The sequence below is a fragment of the Balaenoptera acutorostrata genome, chromosome 2 (assembly GCF_949987535.1).
Source record: "Balaenoptera acutorostrata chromosome 2, mBalAcu1.1, whole genome shotgun sequence".
NCBI classification, from domain to species: domain Eukaryota; kingdom Metazoa; phylum Chordata; class Mammalia; order Artiodactyla; family Balaenopteridae; genus Balaenoptera; species Balaenoptera acutorostrata.
This window is the reverse complement of record NC_080065.1, coordinates 115169521-115195352: the sequence shown is the minus strand read 5'-3', so window position 1 is coordinate 115195352 and position 25832 is coordinate 115169521. Positions and strand designations below refer to the sequence as shown.

At 36.1% G+C, this 25832-nt stretch overlaps 1 protein-coding gene and 1 pseudogene across 1 annotated transcript in view; both read right to left on the bottom strand.

Moving 5' to 3' along the window:
• Positions 1 to 2471: 2471 nt before the first annotated feature.
• LOC102998742 (HIV Tat-specific factor 1-like) lies at positions 2472 to 4764 on the bottom strand (annotated as a pseudogene).
• An 875-nt stretch (positions 4765 to 5639) lies between these two features.
• Positions 5640 to 25832, bottom strand: part of SLC27A6 (solute carrier family 27 member 6) — a 57502-nt gene continuing 37309 nt past the window's right edge. Inside the window, exons 5-10 of the mRNA XM_007188510.2 lie at positions 23524 to 23718; positions 15364 to 15454; positions 11924 to 12122; positions 10771 to 10868; positions 9467 to 9597; positions 5640 to 6081 (exon numbers count right to left, since the gene is read on the bottom strand). Of these exons, the coding sequence (XP_007188572.2) occupies positions 5905 to 6081; positions 9467 to 9597; positions 10771 to 10868; positions 11924 to 12122; positions 15364 to 15454; positions 23524 to 23718 (891 nt within the window). The 3' untranslated portion in view covers positions 5640 to 5904. The remainder of the gene's footprint in view (positions 6082 to 9466; positions 9598 to 10770; positions 10869 to 11923; positions 12123 to 15363; positions 15455 to 23523; positions 23719 to 25832) is intronic.

Below are 25832 nucleotides of genomic sequence, written 5' to 3'. Positions count from 1 at the left end.
TACTATGTGTCTCAGTGTGTTCCTCCTTGGGTTTATCCTGCCTGGGACTCTCTTTGGACTTGGGTGACTGTTTCCTTTCCCATGTTAGGGAAGTTTTCAGCTATTATCTCTTCAAATATTTTCTCAGGTCCTTTCTCCCACTCTTCTCCTTCTGGGACCCCTATCATGCAATTGTTGGTGTGTTTAATTTTGTCCCAGATATCTCTTAGACTGTCTCCATTTCTTTTCATTCTTTTTGCTTTATTCTGTTCCATGGCAGTGAATTCCACCATTCTGTCTTCCAGCTCACTTATCCGTTCTTCTGCCTCAGTTACTCTGCTTTTGATTCCTTCTAGTGCATTTTTCATTTCAATTATTGTATTGTTCATCTGTTTGTTTGTTCTTTAGTTGTTTTAGGTCTTTGTTAAACATTTCTTATATTTTCTCTATCTGTGCCTCCATCTTTTTCTGAGATCTTGGATCTTCAGTATCATTACTTTGTATTCTTTTTCCAGTAGATTGCCTATCTCCACTGCACTTAGTTGTTCTTCTGGAGTTTTATCTTGTTCCTTCATCTGGGACATATTCCTCTGCTGTCTCATTTTGTCTGGCTTTCTGTGATTGTGGTTTCCATTCTGCAGGCTGCAAGGTTGTAGTTTGCCTTACTTCTGCTGTCTGCCCCTGGTGGATGAGGCTGTCTAAGAGGCTTGTGCAGGCTTCCAGTTGGGAGGGACTGGTTCCTGCCCACTGGTAGGTGGAGTTGGGTCTTATCCCTCTGGTGGGCAGGGCCGAGTCATGGAGTGTGTTTATCAGGCAGCTGTATGCTCAGGAACACTTTAAACAGCCTGTCTGCTGATGGGTGGGGCTGTGTTCCTGCCCTGTTGGTTGTTTGGCCTGAGGTGTCCCAACACTGGAGCCTACAGGCTATTGTGTGGGGCTAGGTCTTGTTGAGAAAATGGTGGCCTCTGAAAGTGTTCACACCAATGAGTATTCCCCAGAATTACTGCTGCCAGTGTCCTTGTCCCTGCAGCTAACCACAGCCACCCCCCCCCACCTCCACAGGAGACCCTCCAGTACTACCAGGTAGGTCTGGCCCTGTCTCTTACGAGTTCACTGTTTTCCCTGGGTTTTGGTGCATAAGAGACCCTGTGTGCACCCTCCAAGAGTGGAGTTTCTGTTTCCCCCAGTCCTGTGGAATTCCTGTGATCTAACCCTGCTGGACTTCAAAGCCAGATTCTCTGGGGGCACCTCCTCCAATTGCCAGACCCCCAGGCTGGGGAGCCTGACATGTGGCTCAGAACTTTTACTCCTGTGGGAGAACTTCTGTGGTACAATTATTTTCCAGTTTGTGGGTCACCCACCTGGCATGTATGGAATTTGATTTTATCGCGATTGCACCCCTCTTACAGTCTCATTGTGGCTTCTTCTTTGTCTTTGGATGTAGGGTATCTTTTTTTGGTAGGTTCCAGTGTTTTTTGTTGATGGTTTTCAGCAGTTACTTGGATTTTGGTGTTTCTGCAAGAAGAGGTGAGCTCATGTCCTTCTACTCCACCATCTTGTCTCCCAATCTAGTCTCCAAAGATTTTAAAGAGCTATGAATTAGTAAAAAAAGTTCATTCAGATTTATAGCATTGTAATCTAAATTAAAAATATAAAGGCAAAACAGTTTTTTAATGGGAAAGGTAAAGAACAGCCAGATCATCAATATAAAAATTAAATGCCAATTTCTTCATTTACTTAATATTTTTTAAATAAAGACAGTTAATCCATTCTCATTTATATAGTGGGAACATGGCTATCCTTAGATTTACTTAACTTTTTCTATTTCTATTCATTTAAAAAATTTCTTTCTCTTAAAATTATGGATTTTTGCAAAACTGATATTACTTTCTCTTTCATTTTTTTTCATTTGAAAGTGTGACCTTTTATTTCTATGCTACTTATGGTTAACGTTTACATTTAAAAAATGTTTTAACTTTATAACACATGTTTTCTTAACAATGACAAAAAGGAACTATCTGCAACTTCTCTTCCAACCAAAATAAACTTTTTAGCATATGGAGGCAACACGAGGCAAAGTCAACTTTCCTTCTGGTTGTACAGAGAATTAGGTTTATGGACAAAGGAGTTTGCTGCTGGGTCCTACTCTACTTCTTCCTTTTTTTTTTTTTCATATTAACAACTTATTTTTTATTTTTGAATATCACAAACTTCAATCAGAATACTTTAAAAAATATTATTCTGCATGCGCTTAACAAATTTGACAAAGGGCAAGGATCCAGTTGACTTGTATTATGCTATGAAGTTTGAACTGAAAAGCCAATTCACATGTATTTAAAATCATTAAGTACAGGTAACCATGAACACTTCACTGCATTAATCTGATGGCATCCTACCTCTATGCACACATTCATGTAACACTACTAGTAATTACCCTGGAGCAGAAGCAAAATGGAGATGGAGGAATTGCCCTACAAAGCAAGTTTAAGGGATTAAACAGTGTCGTCATCATCGTCATCACTACTGAGGACAAAGCTGCTGCCTGTAGACAGGGGCCCTTCCTCCTTAACATTCCCTAAACCACCTGCAGTCCCTCTCTCATCGGAATCTTCAAATTGTCACTGGAATTGTCATCAAACAACTTCTCATTGGAATTGTCATCTTTGAACATCTTTTCATCTATCACTTCATATTCTTTTACATCTACATCTTCCTCATCTTCTTTTCCATCTGAATCTTCAAACATCTTTTCAGCTGCATCGTCTTCTTCATCCTTTTCATTTGCATCTCCCAAGCCCCTCTTCTTCTGCTTCTTTGTCCTCTTTTTCATCCGACTCATCGTCAAATACTTTTTCATATGTCTCTTCCTTCTCATCTGACTCTATCAAATTCCTTCTCAGAGCCTTCTTCATCAAACACTTTCCTGGAGCTGTCATCTTGAATTCTGATTTTTTAGAGTCATTTTCTTCTAACTCTTCTTCAGAAACGTTTTCATTAAATTCCTTTTCAGAGCCCTCTTCCTCAAAACCTTTCTCAAGGCCGTCTTCTTTTAACTCTTTTTTCAGAGTCATCTTCAAACTGCTTTTCCGAGCACTCTTCAGACCCTCGTTCTGAGCTGCTGTCTTCAGCTGCCTTTTGGGGGCTGGCCTCCTCCTCAGACTCCTGCTCAAGGCCATTCTCATCCAGATCCATTTTGGGTCTCTTCTTTTTGGACTCTCATTCAGGGCCATTCTCTTTCGACCCTTTTTTAGGACTACCCTCTTCATGCTACGTCTCGCGCTGCCTTCTCTGGACTCTCCGTCGGAGAAGTCTTCTTCACGCTCTCTTTTGGGACAGCCTTCCTCAAACTCTCTTTCGAGGCAGCTCTCTTCAGATTCTTTTTGGGGACAGCCTTCTTCAGCCTCTTTTTCAGGGCCACTTCCTTTAGCATCTTTTTCAGAAGCAGCTTCTTCATCTTGTCCCCTATCTTCTGTTTTTTCAAACTTCTTTTCATCTATAAGTTCTTCAAGTGCCATTTCAGTTGCGGCTTCTTGAACATTTGTTTGAGATGTGCCAGGGTGCTCTGAAAAATGCCTAACTCTAGAAGGTCCCACCCTTCTGGAGCACAGATGGAATTTGAATGCTGAAGGCCTCTGTTGGCCTTGGGAGTGTTGAGGAAAGCCTCCCATCCTCTCAGCCTTTCCTCCCTTTCTCTCATGGTCTCCTCCACCTGATAACCTGTAGTCCCATCCCACACTTGGGCAGTGATTTGATGGCCACCAAACCACATTCCATTGAGAGTTTGAATACAATAACCAGCTTCCTCGGGATCCCTAAAGGACACAGAGGCCACACCATCAGGGTGCCTATCAAAGAGAAGGAGCTTCCTAATTTGTCCAAACTTTGTACACTCTACTTGAAGGTTTTCTCTGATCTCGTTCGGCATGAACGATCATCCTCAAAATCCATGTGGATCATCCTCAAAATCCATACGATGAAACATATTTTTGATGATGACAACTTGCTCGTGGCATATTTGGGATGGGCCAGCTCTTCTCTCAGGTCTCCAATCCAACTGCTTTTGTTGCATAGACAACTTTTTCTTGTAGTCTTTGCACTTCTTCTTCTTTGAGGTGTATTCCCCTTTCAGTTGAAACTTTGCTACCTCCACATGTAATTTGTAGCCTCTAATTTCATCTTCATCCAAAAGTTTTAATGCGAGATCCACAGATTCTCTCTTCAAATAACAGCAAAGTCCATTCCTTTAAGATTTCCTTGATTATCTTTGTAAAGCTTGACCTTAAATTCTTCTGTTTGAAGATCTCTCATAATAATGCAAAACTTGGACATGAGCTGTATAAATTCATCCACTGTAGTGTCTGGAGGCAAATCAGACACATACACATTTGTATTTCTGTCTTCTTCAACATGAAACCATCCTGATTTAGCCTTTCTCTTTTCTCCCCTCTTTTTGGGATAACTGGGTTCGGGAGTTTTTCTTTGCGGAGGTTCCTCTGCAGTCCTAGCACTGACATCTTGGACACTCGCAGTAGAACTAGATGCACCATCATTAGAAAAGCCATAATTGGCCTGATATGTAGCAATAAAATCTTCAGTGATCTTGGGGAACCATGCCTTCCTGTCCAGGTCCCATTCATACAGGGTGTCAGTCGGCTGCTGCCCGAAAGAATCGGTTTCTCCACTGGGATCTTTCTGGGTGTCACAGTCCTTGGTGTCTCTGTACAATTCTTACATTCGCAACTGCTCATCAAACTCGTCGTTTGCATCCAAGTTGTTGCCGCTCATGTTGCCGACTTAGCCCAGGGGCAGGGTCCAAGTGAGCGAAGAGGCCAAGCTGATGCTGGTTCACCCTGTCAGGTCTTGCTGCTGCCGCTCGATCCAGAACACGGCAGAAGCGCACACACGAGCTGCCGCTGCCAATCAAGTCTGAGACAACTGCAGCTCCCGCGGCAATGTCCAGAAACCACTTGAAAATGGAGGCCCACTTAGGCTGACGCAGTCGCCATTGTCCCCTACTCTGCTTCTTAGTCTAGCTCCACCACCCCCTACCATGGAAGTTAGCTCACTTTGGAAAGAGAGTCTCTCATATGTTTTTGGCTTGAGGCAAACACTGGAGCCTGGTGCTTCCAGATGGAGATAAGTACCATTGTGCTTATTACACTACCCTTATGATACATTTCCCAGTTAACTACTCAAAAACCTGTTCACACTCAAAGCCTTTATGCCTCTGATCTTAGTGTTAACACATGGGCCCTAGTCTACTCTATTCTTTCCCTGTATTATTAGTGGTTTTTACAGCTCTGTTGGATTTTAGCATCAATTTGATCCCATTTATGTATCTTCCCAAAATTCCTAAATGCTTTGGGCTTACCAGTTTTCATGCTTTGTTGTTTCATATTTTTACATTTCTTCTAGCATCTTAATGTGAGTTTTAGGATAAGGGAGACAGGAGCGCATACATTTAGTTAGTTACCTTCCTTTGAATGAATATTTACAATTAAAAACATCAAAACAAAACTTCAAAACTCATATTAATAAAGATGGTTTTATTCAGTTATAGGACAGGGCACATAAAAATCAAATATTTGATTAAAATTTAACCCTTTACTCAAAACTAGAAATTTTAAATATTAATAAGTAAATTTTTAGCAGATGTCTAAATTGTTAACCACTTATTATTTAAAAACTTTAAGGCAGATATTTACTTATGCACTGAATCCCAAATAGGTAAAAAGAATAATCACCCAAAGTTTGTTATCAATTAAAACAAATTAAAGTTAGTACTTAAAGAAAAATTGTTGCATGTTAAGGAAATATAGCCCATGCTTAATGTCAGTTCCCTCTCCCCATTTCATATTAAAGAATCACATACTCTCCTTTCACTTCTCCTAAGCAGCATAGGAAAATCCCATATATAATAAAAGCTTAAAGTTTAATCTTCCCTAATATTATCTGATCATAAATTTCTTTGGTCAATGGAACGTATGATTTTTTCAACTTATCCATGAAGTAAAGTGGATCAGAAATTTTCAATGGACTAAATCCTTCTTCCACCAACCGAAACTTCTGTAGTTTGAATGTTCCTGTTGTTTCCATCTTTTCCTATAAAACAGTGACCAGGATTAGTGGAGTCAGTCAATGTTATGTATAATATACAAATAAAATATTCAACAATATAGACTGTAATATATAATTATAACATTTTTATATCCAGTGACCATCTTTATTTTCTAATAAAGAAAATAAATAATTTTTTAAACTAATAATTTAATATTAGAAATTTTAAAATGCTCTTTAGAACACTTAAATCTTTACCTTGATTTTCCTGTGAACTTCATTCAACATAGAGTTATGAATATAGCTAATAACTGATTACAGATATGTCTAAAACATATAGGTTTATCTCTTCAATCCAATGTCAAGGCAATATTATTTACAAAGAATGCTACTAGACGGCAAGAAGGTAAAAGCTATAAAAGACAGCAATCTATTCCATAAGGCAGAATACTGCAAGAACCAGAGGGGGTAAGGAATGATCTAAAACTTGGGTTCCCAAACTATGCACTGAGGTGCCTCATAGTACCTCAGTGAATTGCCAGAGTCCCCATAGGATATTTAAAATTTTCAAGGTAAACCCAGTGACATCTGTTGTCACACTACCAACTACTTGGTCAAGGTAGTTCACAGTTTCAATATTAGTTTATGATACATTCTTTTCAATGACATCATATCTTTGAGAAACAGGGTTTTTGGTGGTTGCTATGATAAAAAGCAAGTATAACCAAAAATCAAGGTGGAATATGGAATTAGTCTGGCCCTGTTTAGCACAATCTAATTCCAAAATTTGAGGAGCTGTGCAATGTCCAAGTTACATCTCCTTAATACATGTGGTTATTTAAATATGAAATAAAAGCATTTTTCTTTCCATTTATATGCATTATTTTTTCAAACAGCAACTAATTTATTAGACCTAAATAGTTATTTTGCTTTGCCCTAAGTACTGAATAAATGAATGTTTAGGTATTTGTTTTGGCCCAAGAGTGCCATGAAATAATTACTAAGACACTAAAGATGTTATGAATTGAGAAAATTTAAGAATCTTTGTTTTAAGGAATTTAAAGAAGACAAGGATATTATCTCTGTGGTAGTTTCAGGCATAGGGAAGCAACCTTGTTTTAAGTCAGATGACATGTAGGGTCCATGCAAGGTTCTATGAGTAGTTTGGCCATTTTTATGCATCCTTCTGAACGAATACAACTAAGTCAACTTTTCTTTGAACCTTCTTCTCTGATCTCATCCCCTATCCAACACTGTCATCACAGAATGAGATGTAACTGTGTAGAAACACATATTCTTTTCTCTTTTTAAAAAAATTAGTTCACATTATACAATTTGATAGTCTGCCTTCTTTAAAAAAATATATTATTCCTGGTATGTTTCTCCAGGTTAGGTAATTTTCATCAAAATGGCACTTTTTAATGGTTTCATAAGACCTCATCTAATTATAATATGTTAATTAACCTTACTCTTATTCTTGAACTTATATAGAGAATATTAAAAAATTTTACTACATAAATAATAACATTTTATATATAACATTTGTGTATCTTTAATTATGTCCTAAGGGTAAATTTCTGGAAATGAAATTACTAAATCAAAATATATGCAAATTCTAAGAGTGTGATCACATATTTACCAAATTATTTTCAAGAGAGATCATAACAATTTGCATTCCCACAAGCAGAATGAAAGGACCAGTTTAATTTCATCTCAGCCATACTGAGTAATATCACATTTAAAAATTTTTTGTAAATTTATTGCCGAAAAGAATCCTTTATAAATTTGTGCTAAACATATTTTTAATAAGATAGTTGTCTTATTCATTTTGTCAGAAGTAACTTATATGTTTGCATTGCTTATATCAGATCATTTATTATAATTTATTTATTAAATAATTTTAGTGCCAACTAAGTGTCATGCATTGTGCTAACTATAGCAAATACTGTAATAAACGTAACACTCATGGGCCAAGTTCTTTTAGGTGTTTAATGATCCTAAAATATTTTCTAAATTCATACAAGACTGATTTAATCTTATAGAGGAGTCTTATGACAAAATATTTCTTCTGCTTAATGACAGTGACTTTTAAGTTGCCCTTGGAAGAAAATGTTTAAAATATTATTTGATCCATCAACTTTCTACTCTACTAAGAATTAAAATCCATTCTTTCTGGGGTGAGATGGGAGGGGCAGGAGGGAGCTGGGTGTGGTTATAAAAGGGTAACGTGAGGGAGCCTTGTGGTGGTGGAATTGTCCATATCTTGACTATGGTCATTGATACATGAAGCTACACAGGTAATAAAAATGTATAGAGCTTAATACACACATACACACAAATGAGTACAAGTAAAACACAGGAAATTTTAATAAGATGAGTGGATTGTATCAATGTCAATATCCTGGTTGTAATCATTTACACAGGATCTTTCTGTATTGTTTCTTACAAATGCATGTGAATCTACAATTATTTCAAAAATTTCAATTAAAACCGTGTTACTTCTTTTTCATATTTAGCTACCTTTATTATTTCAGAGGACTGCTATGAAAATAATCTGAGACAATATACGTAAAAGCTCTTAAAATATTATGTAAATGGATATGTATTTATGACAGTTTAGATGATGTGTCTCATTGGCCAAGCAGTGACTTGGCCACAAGGATTACCCAGCAAATGCTTTAAAAAAGAATATTAAGTCAGCTATTGCTCTATCAGGGATGTAACAGTGATATGACAAACATATCCAGAAAAATTCTATGTGATGGGATGTTAAGAGATGATGAAGACTAGCTTTGGGAAATTCTATTTGAGGCACAATATTAAATGAATAAATGGCTGGATAAATGAGCAGGCAAAGTTACCCAGGAGCTGAGAAAATTCGTTTCCTTTTTACTGGACTTTACTCCAGCAGCCTAACAAGAGAAAGCCCACCTCTCAAAACCAATGAGTTCAGAATTCCCCCAAAATATAAGGTCCCCGAAGGAGACTGGACAGAATGAAGATAAAACATTAAAGGCAAAATTGCTTAAAGCCAATTGCCTTGAGGGTCTACACACATCCTGCAGACACTTTGATGTCAGCTTGGTGGAACCTAATATTAGGTACACAGCACCAAATGTCTTCACAAAGCACGAAGGCATGTGTAAGATTTGGGTTTGGCTTGCCACCATCACTGGGCCCCTCATTTATCTGATTGAAGAGGAGAAGAGCAACAAATAGGACGACGACAAAGACTTCCTAGCATTTTATTGTCCTCCCTTCTATAATTAGGCTTCAAGTATGGCATAAATTAGCATCCCAATTCTTTTCATTGTTCTTGAAATTTTCTAATAAAAATAAAATGCACCTATTATCTAAGCGGTAAATATTATTTTATAACTAAACCATCTCCAGATTCCTGGTCTTAAATTTTATGGGTAGGTAAAATTACCTGAATTCTTAAAAACTGTGGGCAGGCATAAGCCGGTAAAAATGTTACAATTTGTTCATAAACTTTTTCCAAGTCTAAAGACGTATTTGGTTTTAAAGTTATAGAAGCCATTCCTGCTTTTCCTTCATAATCTGAAAAAAAAAAGTTTGTAATAGCATCAGTTTTACAAGTGGTAGGTGAACTTTTTAAAAAATCCAGTTAATTACACACTAATTGTTACAAATGTAGACATTACATCATCTATTGCAGCAATAACAATGCAACAGTAGCATAAATGAGAGGGTCTTTCCCTGAGCATATGATTTACTCCCTAGAAATGATTTAGGAGGAAGGAAGTGCAGAGTCTATGTTTAATTGTTTACACTACAAAAACGAAATAGATGGAATAGAAATCACCATAAGTGACCCATAATATGCATCCTGCCACTATTATTATAAAATATTAAGAGGAAACATTTTTTTAAAGGCAAATATATTTTAGAGAAATGTCCATGTTAAGCATCAATGCAAAAAATAAAGGGTATTATTCAATATGTTCAAGTTAAGAAACTAGAGGCAGGTATTTCCACAATTAATTCCACAGATCGCTTACTGCTTATCACGCCACCTTTTTTCCAGGGCTTTGGAATCTCTTGTAGCATTTTCCCAGCACCCAGCGCCTGTCTATTAGAGTTAATATCCTCTTTCTTTGCCCCCTATCCAAACATTCCCACACTCAGTGTCCCCTGCACCTACAAACATTAATTGGAAAATACTGTCATTTATTTAAAAAAAAAAAAAAAAGGCAGTAAAGGGGAATAGCTGTCCTGTGATTTCAAGTTGGTCACTTTTCTTTGCCATTTTCACCAACGTGAGACAATCCTCATAGGCATATTTATAACAATAAATGAGGCCAACCAGATTTTAAAATAATTTCTGAAAAAGATTCAACTTAACTACAAGTCAGTGTTATTAAACATTTAAATTAGAACACATTCCTATTTAGTGGTATGTATAAACTCTAGTCATCAAGAGAAAAATAACAGACCATTGAAAAGCTGTAAATATTCTAGCAGTGAGTCACTGATCAGAGTTTTCAAGATCTGCTTAGAAATACACACATACATTAAAATGCAGTTGGTACCTTTCCCCTGGTGTGACCATGAAGTTTGCTAGCTTGGTCTAGGGCATTACTTGCCAAGCCAAAACTAAGATATTTATTTTAATATGTGAAAAATGAAATGCTGAATTAATAAAATTGTTGCAAAGTGAAAGGAAAGTGGCACATTCTGAGAACCCTTTCCAAACCTGAAACATATTCATACCTGGTACAGCCACACCATAGACATTTGTGTCCTGTATGAAATCCAACATTCCAATAATATCGGCAACCTCTGTGGTTGCAATATTTTCCCCTTTCCATCTAAACAAAAAACAAGTTCCAGTTAGTTACCTATACTTGAAGAATGAGGTGCCCAGCTTTAAGTTTTAGTGCCTTGCATTTGGCTCTGTGCAAGCACCTAATAATAAAAAATAATGGCAGTTTTCAAAATGAAAAACATTTCTAAGGAAGAACTTTTTTGAGAAGTCAACAAAGTCAGTATCTGGTTTTTATTTAAAATTACATCAGTATCTGTTTTTTATTTAAAATTACATTATCTGTGTCTCACTGGTATGAACTGCTACTGTAAAAGGGTTTTTTTAATATGTCATTAAAAAAAAAACAACAAATCCCTCTTTGTTTTGTAATATAATAACAGTGAAGTACAAAGCATTCTCTATCTCTAATGATAGAAAAAATGGAAAGGAAAGCTATAGTTGTCTTTCAGTGTACTGACCCCCTTTAATTTCTAGGAATTAACCCCTTTGGCTCTTTTAATGCACATGAATGTTTTAATTAAAATGATTTTACATAAGGTGACCTCCTAACATGACACAAAGAAGGTGAGGAAATAGGAAGTATAATTCATTTATTCATTCAAACGTTTTTGGACTGTCTACTGTCTGTCCTCTACTGTTCTATAGTCATTGATTAGTAAAGCAAAATAAATTCATAAGCCTAAAATAACCCTAAGGAATTAAAAAAGCAAATATAAGAAAGGGAAATTTTGCTGTTTCACTATTTTTGCCATTAGGTCAAGAATTAGACCATATTTGACTAAATTGGTTTTCTGTTTTAACCTTACCATTTAGACTTCACATCAGCCTGCCTGTATCATATGCTAAAAAAAAGGAGCTCACTGATTTGGACCCAAATGATTCATTAAGATAATTACAAAAATGACATCAAAATGTAACTTATGTTTCAATCTAGAAACAGATGGGCAGTGAATTTTTAAACTGGGAGACATTATTGAGATAAAAGCTCTCCGTTCCCTGAAGGTAGACAGCAGGTGGTGTATAATGTTTCCACAGAGCCTCACTCAGAGCAGGGTTCACAATCACTGAGCAAGCTTTGCAACTGACGCTATTTCATACCTGAAAGTGTCTCCAATACGGTCCCAAAAATAAAGGAAATTCTCCTGGTCTTGGACCATTAAATCTCCGGTGTTAAAGTAAACATCTCCCTTCTTAAAAACATCACAAAGCAATTTCTTTTCTGTGTGCTTCTTATTTCCAGCATAGCCAAAGAAGGGATTCTTTGCATTCACTGGAGAAATGAGAAGTCCAGGTTCCCCTGGGAGAGAGGTATTTTCAGTGATTTGATTAAAACTATTATTACACACCATGAATGTACCTAAGTTACATATGACCAACACATCCAGTGTAGCTTATCTTACTTTCCTCTGCACTTATTTTTATTATATTTGACATCAATTACTCTGGGTGCCTAAATCTAACACCGTTTCACAGACTGCCAAAGCACAAATCACTTTGGAAAAACTAACAAAAAGGAAATTGAATGTAAAGAAAGGAATATTAAATTTATTTTACATCCTGGGTGGATACAGCAATGGCTACTTTTTTTGATTATGTAGATTCTTACACTGATAATAATGACAATTATATAAATAACAACTACAATAATAATTTTAAATAAGATTATGATGGTAGCAATATTTATTTATTGGGCACTTACTATGGAGCAAGCCCCATGAGAAATGCAACTGTCATCTTATTAATTTTTCAAAGAAATCCTTTGAAATTGATCATTATAATCCCTATTTCACAGGGAAGGCACTAGGGTCCAGAAGAAGGAAGTATGTTAGCAAAGTCCAACAGATAAAAAGGAATGGACCTAGAACTTAAATTCAAGTCCCCATGATTTTTCTGTACAATATTATCTCTGATTTAATAAATATGTTATTAGCAGCTTAAGACTACGTTTTATTCCTCTGGAATGTTACTCTGGAAATCCTCAATGGACAGGAGATAAGCCACGAAATTTATTAGTTTTACTTACATTTAGACACATTATTTAAAATAATTTTTAATCGGACTTATTCAAGTTAATCAAGATACTGCCCAGCAATCAACAAGGTAAAAAACTACTTCTAAGAGTAGAAGACAAAGGGGAGCAGCAATCACTTCCCCAGAAGATTTCAAGGCCATTGTTGACTTGTTTTGGCCGCTGTGAAGACAGCTAACATCTATGTGATGGGTTAGATGAGGCTGTATTCCAGCAAACTCTAAAGTGATTTATGTCATTTTAACACTCTCTTTTCAATTCTTTTTTTTAATTAATTAATTAACTTATTTATTTATTTTTGGCTGTGTTGGGTCTTCGTTTCCGTGCGAGGGCTTTCCCTAGTTGTGGCAAGCGGGGGCCACTCTTCACCGCGGTGCGCGGGCCTCTCACTGTCACGGCCTCTCTTGTTGCACAGCACAGGCTCCAGATGCGCAAGCTCAGTAGTTGTGGCTCACGGGCCTAGCCGCTCCGCGGCACGTGGGATCTTCCCAGACCAAGGCTCGAACCTGCGTCCCCTACATTAGCAGGCAGATTCTCAACCACTGCGCCACCAGGGAAGCCCCTCTCTTTTCAATTCTTAGTGCTCCCACTCCTCTAGGCTTTATGGGTTCCAAGGGCACACATGCCACTGGCCAAAACTAGCCTGCCCTGACTCAGCAGGGACCCGTCACTATCACTGTCACTGTCATCACCGACACCATCATTATCATCATTATCATAATCACTGCCATTGTTACACTTATTGAGCACTTTCTGGGTACCGGTCACTATTCTGAGCACTTTACATATGTATCCTATCTCATCCTCATCACAAACCTGTAAGACAGGGTCTCATATTGTCTTCATTTTACAAGTGAAATTGAGGAAGAAAAAGTAATTTGCCCAATATTACACAGCTGCCAAATGTTGAAGTTGGAATGTTTTTAACCAGGTCCATCTGACTCCAAAGGCTCTCCTCCCTCGCATATCCCATCCATCTACATCCCCTATATACATTTCAGAATTTTCTAAGCCTTTTATACTTCCCTTAAAATTTATGTTCTTTATTTTTCTTCTTCAGGACACAGGTGATAGTTTCTTCACTGACAAATTAATTATTGCAAATGCTTAAAAAGGTCAGAGTGTATACTTATCTTTCCCTCCCAGGCATACGTTATGAAAGACACAATGCTTTAATGTAAAATAAAATTGAGCAATCCATAATGAGAATTACAAAATTGTAAAGCAGATATTTGGGGACAATCTGTTTTTGAAAAACCCTGAGGTTGCATAAGTAGTTCTGGGATTCAAGTTCCAATATCAGATATTATTGTAATTGTAATAAATAAAACACACTAGAAAAGAGTGCTTTAGTAAAGTTCTTTGTGGGCTTCCCTGGTGGCGCAGTGGTTGAGGGTCTGCCTGCCAATGCAGGGGACACGGGTTCGCGCCGGGAGGGAGGTAACTGGCCGCATGACAGGCCCTCCACAGGGCTCTGCATACATCATCTCATTAAACTATCAACAATCACCTCCCGAAAGAAATACTGCCACCTCTACTCTGCATATGAAGAAAATGAGACTGAGACAGGTTGAGTGACTTACCCAAAGTTGGACAGTTTCTAAGTGTGACAGCCCAGATTTAAATCCAAGTCTGTCTCACTTTCCACTATACATAGAATCATAAATTGCCATTCATTTTTATATTATATCTTGGTGGTACAGGACATTAGACATATGGCACTGTAGGAGTGGTGGATTAAGAAAACTATAAGCCCACAGTAATCACTTTTAAATTTTCGTAATTACCATCTGAGTGACCCATGTGGGGCCTCTAACTTCTAATAATTAAACCATTCTACCTGCATTAAAATTCCAAATAAGTCACATATTAGAAATAACCATTCCTTCTCTTCTTTTTTCTTTTTTTCACACACACACACTGTATTTTATTTTTACAAGAGATAAATAGACTGACACCAAGCATTGTACATGGATGACCACAACAAAAGCAACAATGATTGCAATTACCAAACATGAAACACACTCCTACTATGTCATAATATTGACATTCAGTCCAGTAATCCTCCACTGTAACAGCTCCTTTACTTTGCAGTGAAAATTGATTTGTATATTCTTTGCCTCTGAGTCCTTGTGGGATTTTTTTTTTTTAAATTCAGACAGAAAGTCACAAAAATTATACTCATCCTCATCAGTTCACTCAGTCCCATGTAATTAATTTTTTTTTTCATCTTGATCTTTTGTTAGCACTTTTATGAGTTCATCAGTTTTTCATTAGAGTTCTGAAAATGCTTATTCATTCAGTTCAGCAGTACAGTCAGTTACCAGAAACCTGTACTTGTCAGAGTCTTTTCCATGAATTTCTTGAAGATGAAACCCTTTTATAGGAACATATTTGCAAAATCATCAGAGTACACCCAGAACTGTCTGTATTCTCTTCTAAATTCAGTAATTAAAGAGAAATTCAGGAACTTTGCCTGAGGAGACATCTTCAAATACAAGAATCTTACCTTTTTTCACAAGACTACACCAGCCGTGTTCATTTCTAAGGGGTTCATCTTTCCGAAAATCATACTTTATCAAGTCAAAAGTGAAAAAAAGCTGCAAAAACAAAATCAAACAAAAAACAAGATTTAGTTATTTATTTGTGCAATGACATCTCCTGGTAGTAGATTTAAATTTCAGTCAATTGAAATACAGAATTAGAATGTGGATTTATTAAAACAAGCTTTCCTGGTAAAAAGTTAAATAAATATTTAAAAATCAAAACTGAAGGTGTTAGTAACCAGCGCTCATGTACTGGCATTTATTTTCACTTCTTTTATGTTGCACCTTACCTTAGAAAAGCCTTACTAATTTTAATCTTTTTTTTTTAGTTGTTTTTTTTTTTGATGTGGACCATTTTTAAAGTCTTTATTGAATCTGTTACAATATTGCATCTGTTTTATGTTTTGGTTTTTTGGCCCCGAGGCATGTGGGATCTTAGCTCCCCAACCAGGGATCGAAATCTTAACCACTGGATAGCCAGGGAACTCCCCTAATTTGAGTACCAGGAAGCAATCCCTGCACGAAATCACATACTCTGCTAACTATAGTTAAGAGGACACTTTCTTGCCTTCTCTTTTTTGCAATCTTTCAAACATCCCTTGAAATGGAAAGTTTTAATAGAACTAAAATGTCAACTATGTGAATGCAAGGATTTTGTTGTGTATTTTAACTTACCATCCCTAAAAGGGATTAGATGCCTCAAAAGTCCTTGTTTTTGTCACTTACTTAGACCTTTTCCCCAGGCCTTTCAACTTAATGTCCTTAAACGAACCCTCCGTACCTCTGTACACAGTTGTGGTGTAAGATGGAAATTTGTTGGAACATCCCCATCACATCAGGAAACAAGCTAACTGGACATCTCTCCTTGACCCCCAATATTTCCAGCTCCTCTGCTCTTGTAACATTCATATTACCATGTCATGCAGATTCACAGATCCTCAAAATCTGACCCTGGGAGAGAACTGCAGATTGCTTCAATCCAACTCCCTCATTTCATGCATAAGAAAATTGAGGTTTTCCCAATCAATTAAACAAGCGATCTTATTAAGCTGAACCAGCATGTAGTAAACTAAAATGGAGGTGATAAAATGAAGTGAGAAAAAAGAATTAGGAAGGACAAACAAAAGAGAGCAAGAGAGAAGAAGGAGGAGCATGAGGAGAGGGAGAGAAACGAACAAATAAAGAACAAATGGGAAAATATGAATAAAATTAATGAGATAAATGTAATAGTATTATTTATTATCAAAGAGTAAACACAAACATCTCAGGAAAGTCAGCATGTAACTACGATCACAGTTCATTGTTGGAATTAAAATACAAATGAGAGCAACTAATATATATATTTTTTATAAATTTATTTATTTATTATTTTTGGCTGTGTTGGGTCTTCGTTGCTGTGTGTAGGCTTCCTCTAGTTGGGGCAACAGGGGCTACTCTTCGTTGTGGTGCACGGGCTTCTCATTGAGATGGCTTCTCTTGTTGTGGAGCACAGGCTCTAGGCGCTCAGGCTTCAGTAGTTGTGGCTCGTGGGCTCTAGAGCACAGGCTCAGTAGTTGTGGCACATGGGCTTAGTTGCTCCGCAGCATGTGGGATCTTCCCGGATCAGGGATTGAACCCGTGTCCCCTGCATTCACAGGCGGATTCTTAACCACTGTGCCACCAGGGAAGTCTGAGAGCAACTAATATTGATTGAGTACTTACTGTGTCTCAGTCACTGTGCTAAGAGCTTTTAATTTAATCATCAAAAACCCTATAAGGTAGAAATTAATATTATCCTATTTTAAGATGAGGGCCAATGAAAGAGACAGCAAAGCAAAAAAACTGTTACTCTAGACATAAAGATTCTTATTAAAATGCAAGCTTGCATGTTGTTGGTCTTTGTCTGTAATTGGACTAATAGGATATTGGCTACTTGCCTAATGACTCGTCAAAAGAAAGATTCCAGAGGTTCCAGAACTGCATTTATCATTTTGGCCAAACTAGAACAGAGTCCTGTTTATTACTCTCTCCTGTTTTAACATGCTTTATATTTTGAAAAAGTTGCCCAGCAACTGGTAATATCATCTTTAACATTATTTCTTTTAGATTAATTTGGCAACCACATGCATGGGTAAGATTCATTTCACACCAAATCACTGTTCAGTGTGCTTGTTATCAGATACAGGGGACTTGATGGTCAGAAATTGAGTAATTTTATAATACAAATGAAATTTAAATATATCACAGCAACTTCTAGAAGTAGCCTGGATCAGAGCATTAAGTCTCAGCTAGAAGGATTTCTATTTTTTTTCCTGCCTTCAAGAGGACCCATGAGGTTACAAAAATGGTTATAATAATACAAATAAAGAAATAGATGCCACACTTCAGTATCTCCTAAATGTATAGTATACATACATGTACAGTTATAGGTACAGGAAGAGGTATACATGGCCAGAACACAGCTGCAGGGGGTCTCATTTGTAACAGTCTAGACAAATGGGTCCCCAGGACTGTACAGCATACACCTATGTGACTGTGCACACTGGCCCTTGGAGTTCCCACACATACCTGTATGCTTTTGCATATTCAGATTTGTAAATTTAGAAGTTAGAAAGGGAACACAAAAATTATTTCCTCTATAAATAAATGAGTAGACTTTGAATCCAGAAGAAAGTGACTTGTCAAAGTCAAAAAGTCAAGTAGTGGCAGAGCTGGAACTAGAGCCCTAGGTACAGTGATTCCAATTCAGGATTTTTTGCCTCAGCATTATACTACATTGCTTTGACCTATACAGTACAGGCTCATTTATCCTACACCATAGGTAAAGGGTGGTTTCTCTGTTTCCTTAAACAGAAGACCCTTAAAAGATACAAACACACACACACACACACACACACACACACACACACACTCATAAACTTATCATCTACCTCTCTATCATAAATATACATTTATATACCTATAGTAACATGTAATATTATATAGAGTTGGGACATTATGAATACTCATTTCTAGGATGCACTGTTATGCAACAGCATAGTTTTCTGAATGGTTCGCAGACTTGAATTTAAAAAATAATCATTTAAAAAAAAATCAAGTAAAACAGAAAAATAAGAAGAAAAAGTTAAATTTCCCCAAATTTTAACCAAAAGTAAACCATTCTTAACATGGTGTAATATATTCTCAATACAAAGTGATCCCTGGCCATTCTACCTAAAATTTCAAAAACACCTCCCAATACACATGCACACACACACAGTCTCCTTTCCCTGTTTAATTTTCCTCTTTTGCACTTATGAGTATGTGCTATAGACTGTATTTTATTTATTGATCTTGTCTGTTTTCTTTCCTCCTCTATAGAACATGACCTGCACATGGGCAGGAATTTACGTGTGTTATGTTCACTGTGCTCACTTGTGTCAGGCGTACTTGTGTCAGGAAACTTATTATAAATATATATAAAGAAAGGCATTTGATGAACATCATTACAAACATTTAAATCAATAGAGGGAAAGGTATGAAACTGATTAGTAAAATAATTTATGAAAAATGAAACCACACCATTCTAGTAAATGCAATCAATTTAAATTTTCTTGAATTTAACAAAAGAAAATGGAACCAAAGTTAAACTAAAATGTGTCTTTAGCATAAGAGATACCAGTCCCTATGGGGTCAAAGAATTTAACTTTAACCGCAAATTTAATTAGAGGCCTGGCCTTTGCTCTCAGCTTCTGGGAGATAATCTCAAAGCCCTCACAATGTCATGAGGGACAGGACTTTTTATTTGCCTAAGGACCTTGGGCAACCAGATAGTAACTCTATGATTGACAGTGGGTCTCTGAGTCATGCCAATAATGTTATGTAGGGTTGGGGCTTTGGGTCACCCAGCTTGACCTCCTGAGGGACTGGAGGTGGAGGTTGACCACAGAGGCAGCCAACTAGATTTAAAAGCTTGAGCCCCCGCAAAAGACTCTGGACATCAAGGTTGGGTTAGCTTCCTGAGTTGGCAATACTACATGTATTGTCACACATCAATTCCAGGAGAGTAATACCCTCCTGACTTCGCAGGAGAGGACAACTGGAAGCCTTGCATTTGGTACCCTCCTGGATTCTACCCTACTGTTCCTTCCCTTGACTGATATTAATCTATATCCTTTAGGTGTAATAAACTGTAACTATTATATGGCTTTTGGTGAGCTTTGTGTTCCTTCCAGTGAATGATCAAACTTAAAGGTGGTCTTAGGGACTCCCAAACTGCAACTGATGTTAGATGTGAAGGTGGTCCCACATGAACTGTTTTCTAACTTCACAGTTGGCTAAATTTCTTAGTCTCTAAAAGATGCCTACTTTAAGACAATAAAAAAAAGTTTATACAAATGTGAACAAAAGGAGCCTTTTTATTAAGTCTCATACTTTATCTTTACTTTGTATCTATGGATTTACCACCATAAAAGATGAGATAATCAATACTTATATCTTCTTCTCTCCTCCCACACAATTCCCATTTTTGTTAGTTATAAGTATTTTTATATTGTCAGGATTTATACTTCCATTAGATCTATAAACATAATTCAGAGCTTTTCAATCCTCTATATTTAAGTGGATTCAATCAAACCTTTCAACTGAAGGTGGTTCCTTCAATTTCTAAACTGCTTTATCTTCAGGTTCACTAGAATTTTTCATTCAGTGAATATAAGGAAGTAGTATATTCCTGTAAGTACATGGGAATTATATTCTCTGATTTCTTAAAAGTCTGAGAACACTACTTTGTTGCCTTTGGACTTGTAGGACAAGTTTGTTAGAACTAAAATTCTTAGGTGAAAACATTACTTTCTTTTTTAGGGGGCACTGAGTGTAACGTTTTTGTTTTGAAAGATGCCTGAGACATTTCCCATCTTCACCGTATACTTTGTACATCTTGCTTTTTCTGCCTTAGCATCTTCTTATGGTTCTTCAATTTATGTTCAGTAATTTCACCAGAATATATATATTTTCTTATGATCATTCTGTACCATATTTTTTTCCCCCTGGAACATAATGTGCTCTTTTGCTAAAGATTCAAATCTTTATTTTCAGGAAGTTTTCTTCTATTAGGTTTCAAATAGTTGTTTTCACTTTAATTTGTTTTCTTCTGCCAGAACATGAATGAAGCACATGTCAGATCATTGTCTATGCTTTCAAAATTTACCTTTTTAATTTATTTTATATTATTATTTGCTTATTCTTTACGTCTGTGTAACTCCTTAATCCCATCCATCTTGCTAACAATGTTTTCAGTCTTGTTTATTTTTAAGTCCTTCAGTGTGGTGTTCAGCTCTGTAATATTTTCATTTTTCCCTTTTATTCTTTGTCCTTTGGGTTGAGCATGCCTACTTTCCAACTCCATTTGTTGATCTATGATTTCCTTGCATTTTCCTTTGAGCTCTTATGTTTAAAGAGAATATTATTACAATTTTTTTAACCTATGGGAAATTGTTTTTCTAAACATTTTCTGGCCATTTGGGGGGACTTATTATTTTGATGTTCATCCATATATTTTTAGCTGTTTTTTATTTAGATTCATTTTCTCCCTTTCTTTCAAGTTTTATTTCCTCTATGGATTTCATGTTTGTTCCTTCCCAATTATTATTACTGGGCATAGAAAAGGAGAAGGCGGTCCCCAATTTTTACTTGGATTTGTCTCTCAAATGCACTGTCACCAAATTTTTTATATTATTTGCTTTGGGGGCGTATATGGGACACCCCTTCCTTCAGTTTCATGCATTTAAATAGTAAGCATAGCACAGAAGAAGGACATTTGGGTCAGAGGAACTCTGTTGCTGCTTCATCTTTTTCTTTCACTTTTAACATCCTATCTCCATTTAGAGGCTGATTCCTCTCTGAGATGGTAAGTGTAAGCCTCCAATAAGTTTAAATTTTTGAGAGACACACTTAAATCTCCTCACATAGTTATGAAACAGTTATTGGTCCAATTTTTTTCTGATTACCTGCTATGTAACGAAACAACATGCAAATGAAATGATAAAAGACTAGAATTCATATGACATTGGGTACTTTTTTTTCATTTTCAAACTGAAAAAAAAAAAAAAACAGAAAAAAAAATCAGAAGTTGCCCAAATAAATTGGAGCCAATCATAACTTCCTGCATTATGGACATTATAACAGTCTGACAGGGACTTTAAGATATTAGAAAATTATAATGAAGTCAAGCCAGTAATACAAAATACAAATCTTCATTGTATTCCTATTACATGATTACTTAGGAATGACTCAGCTTCACCAAAAAGCTTTAATTATGAATACCAAATTTTTAACAGAACCAGTGCAATCCATTCAGAAAATTAACTGTAAAGAATGTAATAATACTCGGTAATATCAGCACTTACTTCCCCCAATTATTTTTGTTCGCAATGCACATGTATTTCTGAAATGTCAACAAGACCCTCACAGTCCCATAAAATGCATTATAAAAATAGTTTGTACCTTCTTTAAGTTTCAAACATTAGGGCAATTTATACCAGCTTTGAATCTATTTCTTTACTCTTTAAAAATTCTACTTTTATCTCTTTTGATAATCCTCACTAAATGTTTCTTTTTACTTTTTTAAAATATGCTTTTTATTACTTCCTTCCTTTTATATTCTTTGAGTTTATTTTAGTTGTCTTTTAAAATTAACTTATAGAAATGGATATTTAGCTCACTAATTTTCAGCTATTCTTTTTTTTTTTTAAAGTCTCTTTATTCTTATTTTTTTTTTATTAATTAATTAATTAATTTATGGTTGTGTTGGGTCTTTGTTTCTGTGCGAGGGCTTCCTCTAGTTGTGGCAAGTGGGGTCCACTCTTCATCGCGGTGCGCGGGCCTCTCACTATCGCGGCCTCTCTTGTTGGGGAGCACAGGCTCCAGACGCGCAGGCTCAGCAATTGTGGCTCACAGGCCTAGTCGCTCCATGGCATGTGGGATCTTCCCAGACCAGGGCTCGAACCCGTGTCCCCTGCATTGGCAGGCAGATTCTCAACCACTGCGCCACCAGGGAAGCCCTCAGCTATTCTTATCTGAGTTTTGAAATGTAACATTTTCATTATGATTCAGCTTAAATTATTTTCTATTTCTATTTCTATTTTTCTATTATGATTTTTTTCTTTGACTCATAGAAATTTAGAGATGTTTCATTTCCAAATATATAGGAGATGATCTAGCTGTTATTTTAAACATTTCCATCTTAATTAAACTGTGGTCAGAGAACATAATCCATATATACTCAAGCCTATGTAATTTGCTGGAATTCCCTACGTGGTCCTGTAATCTTTGTGAATGTGTGATAAACACTTAAAAATAATGGATATTCTGCAGTTTTTAAATGCAGTGTCCTATATATGTTCATTAGTTCAAATAGTTTAGTTATTGTATTATTCTAATACACTACGTCATTGAAAAAACTTTTTGCATGTTCTATCAAATAGTAAAGAGCTAAAATAAAATATTCTACTATGATTCTGGATTTGTTTATTTCCCCTTGAGGTTATATAAATTTTGATACTTTTTTAAAATTTTCATTTTTATTATTTAAAAATATTATTGTTGAATATAAATTCTATTTTGATAATTATTTCCTCCAAACAAGTTGAAGCTATCTGTCCACTATATTTTGTCTTCCATGGTTGCTATTGAGAAATTAGCTGTCTTTTACTCCTAAGAAGGTAATTTTTTGGCTACTTTAAAAATTTTAGTGATATCTTGACATAGTTTTTAAGGAAACCATATATTAGAAGCCTACATGTAATTTTTGAGTGATATAAAAATGAATGGAAAGTAGAAATAGTGGATTGAAAACACAGAAAATGGAGTCAAATTAATACATATCGGGACCGATGCTTGTTTATACATTATATCATTAAATTTGAAAACCGAACAAAAGAACTAACTATCATTATCCCCATATTACGGGGGAAAAGATGGGAGATAATTGAGGTTTTTACAATCTATGGCACCACAGTTCATCTAGAGGCCACTATGTTATTTATAGAAGTTCTCAAATTTAAAAAAAAGGTGATAATATTTAGTATAATTTACAAGCACAAAGTCTAGAGGAGAGGTTAGCAGATCTCAATATATTTCTTTTGTAAAGAAAATATTGTACTTACTTTGTGAAGGAAATTCGCTCTCCCAACTGATCCAATTTTCCCAGTGTGATTCATGAAACAAATGTTTCCTTCAGTAGCTCCATAAAGCTCACACATCTTAATATTTCCAAATCTGTCTAAAAATTCTCTCCATACGTCACTCCGTATGCCATTTCCAACTGCCAAACGTACCTGATGATCCATTTCTCCTTCTCTCTGTTAGAAGAAAAGATTTTACTAGTAATTTACTCTTTCCAGTTCCCAATTTTTTCTTTCGTTGCTATTACTTAAAGAGCAACCATCCAGAAGTAAGTTGCATGTGTGCAATAATGCAAAGGAGTAAAAAAAATATCATGTAAGTCCACGGCAGAACTAAGTCCAATAGCTAATGAAACTAACACTGGCCCAGAGTAATACAGCTTTATTTCCCTATATCTGGCAAAATCGCTTCCTAAATTTGAGATGCTGAAGTCTTATTTTTCCTGAAATATGCTTTCTTCCTTACCAGAGTGGAGGTTCCTCAAAAAATTAAAAGTAGAACTACCACACGATCCAACAATTCCACTCCTGGGTATTTATCTGAAGAAAACAAAAACTCTAATTCAAAAAGATACTGCACCCCATGTTCATTGCAGCATTATTTACAATAGCCAAGACATGGAAGCAACCTAAATGCCCATCAATAGATGAATGAAGAAAATGTGGTATATATACCCAACGGAATATTATTCAGTCATAAAGAAGAATGAAATCTTACCATTTGTGACAACATGGATGGACCTTGAGGGCATTATGCTAAGTGAAATAAGTCAGACAAAGAAAGACAAATTCTGTATGATCTCACATATATGTGTCATCTAAAAAAAACAAACAACAGCAAAAACAAAAACCCAAAACCCTGAGCAGAGAACAGATTGGTGGTTGCCAGGGGCAGGGTGAGGAGCGGGCAAAAATGGGTAAAGGGGGTCAAAAGGTACAAATTTCTAGTTATAAAATAAATAAGTCTTGGGGATGTACTGTACAGTGTGGTGACTATAATTAACAATACTGAATTGCATATCTGAAAGTTGCTAAGAGAGTAGAGTTGACCCTTGAACAACCAGGGATTAGGGACAAGGACCCTCCATGCAGTAGAAAATCCAAATGTAATTTCTAGTCGGTTCTCAGTATCACCGGTTCCACATCCACAGATTCAACCAACTGCAGATCATTTAGTACTGTGATATTTACTACTGAAAAAAATCTGCATATAAGGGACATGCACAGCTCAAACCCATGCTATTCAAGGGTCAACTGTAAATCTTAAAGTTCTCATCACAAGAAAAAGAAAATTTGCAACTATGTATGGTGTTGAATGTTAATTAGACTTATATTGGTGATCAATTTGCAATATATACAATATATTGAATCATTACATTGTACACCTGAAACTATGTTTTATGTCAGTTATACCTCAATTAAAAAATTAGAGTAAGAATATAATATCAGCTTAGTCATGGTACGTCCATGATTCCTTCTGAAGTACCTCCAACCTTACAAAAGTAATATAAAATAACAAGAAATAACAATAAATAGACAACAATAATAGAGAAACCAATGTCCCTGACACAATTAAAAATGATCCAATGAACACATTCTTTACCTTAGTTCCTTCTCCATCTTAAAGGAGATTTTAATCTATTAACTCTCAAGAACAAAGAGAATGTGAAAGAAAGGTAATTTCACAAACTGAAAGGTGAATAGATAAAAGGCATGTGACTAAGCAGAGTAGTTAATTCTGAAATCTAAGCCCACAGTTGGGAACGCAACACATGCTCCTAAGAGTGTCAAGGAAACAACAAAAAAATGAGGAAGGCAGAAGACTTGGTTGGAAATTTGTTTAAGAAGCATCTGCATCCCTAGACACCCTGATTCAGATAATACATCTGGGAGTCTGACCTCTGCACACTGGTCAAACACTGGAGACACTCTGGAGAAGCCCAACCAGATACCATTTCAGGTGCAGGAATCTACTGAAAACAGTAAGTTCAACGCAAGCCTGAATACTAAATGGTGAGATCTCAGAGCCAAACTAATCTACAGAGGTAGAAATCAGAATGTTGTTCGAACAACATTTGGTAGGACAATGACTGATTTTTTGATGACAACCAGGGGGAATATCTTCAAGAAGAAAATAAATTAAATTGATTAAAAATACTTGAAGTGTTGTTAAATGATATTCAGAAGTTTGGGCTATGATGGAGAGATGAACTAGTAACAGGCATTTAGAAAGCAAAATTTAAAAAGTCAATTATTTTCAGTAATCAAAAGTTAAAAATTGTTATTATATT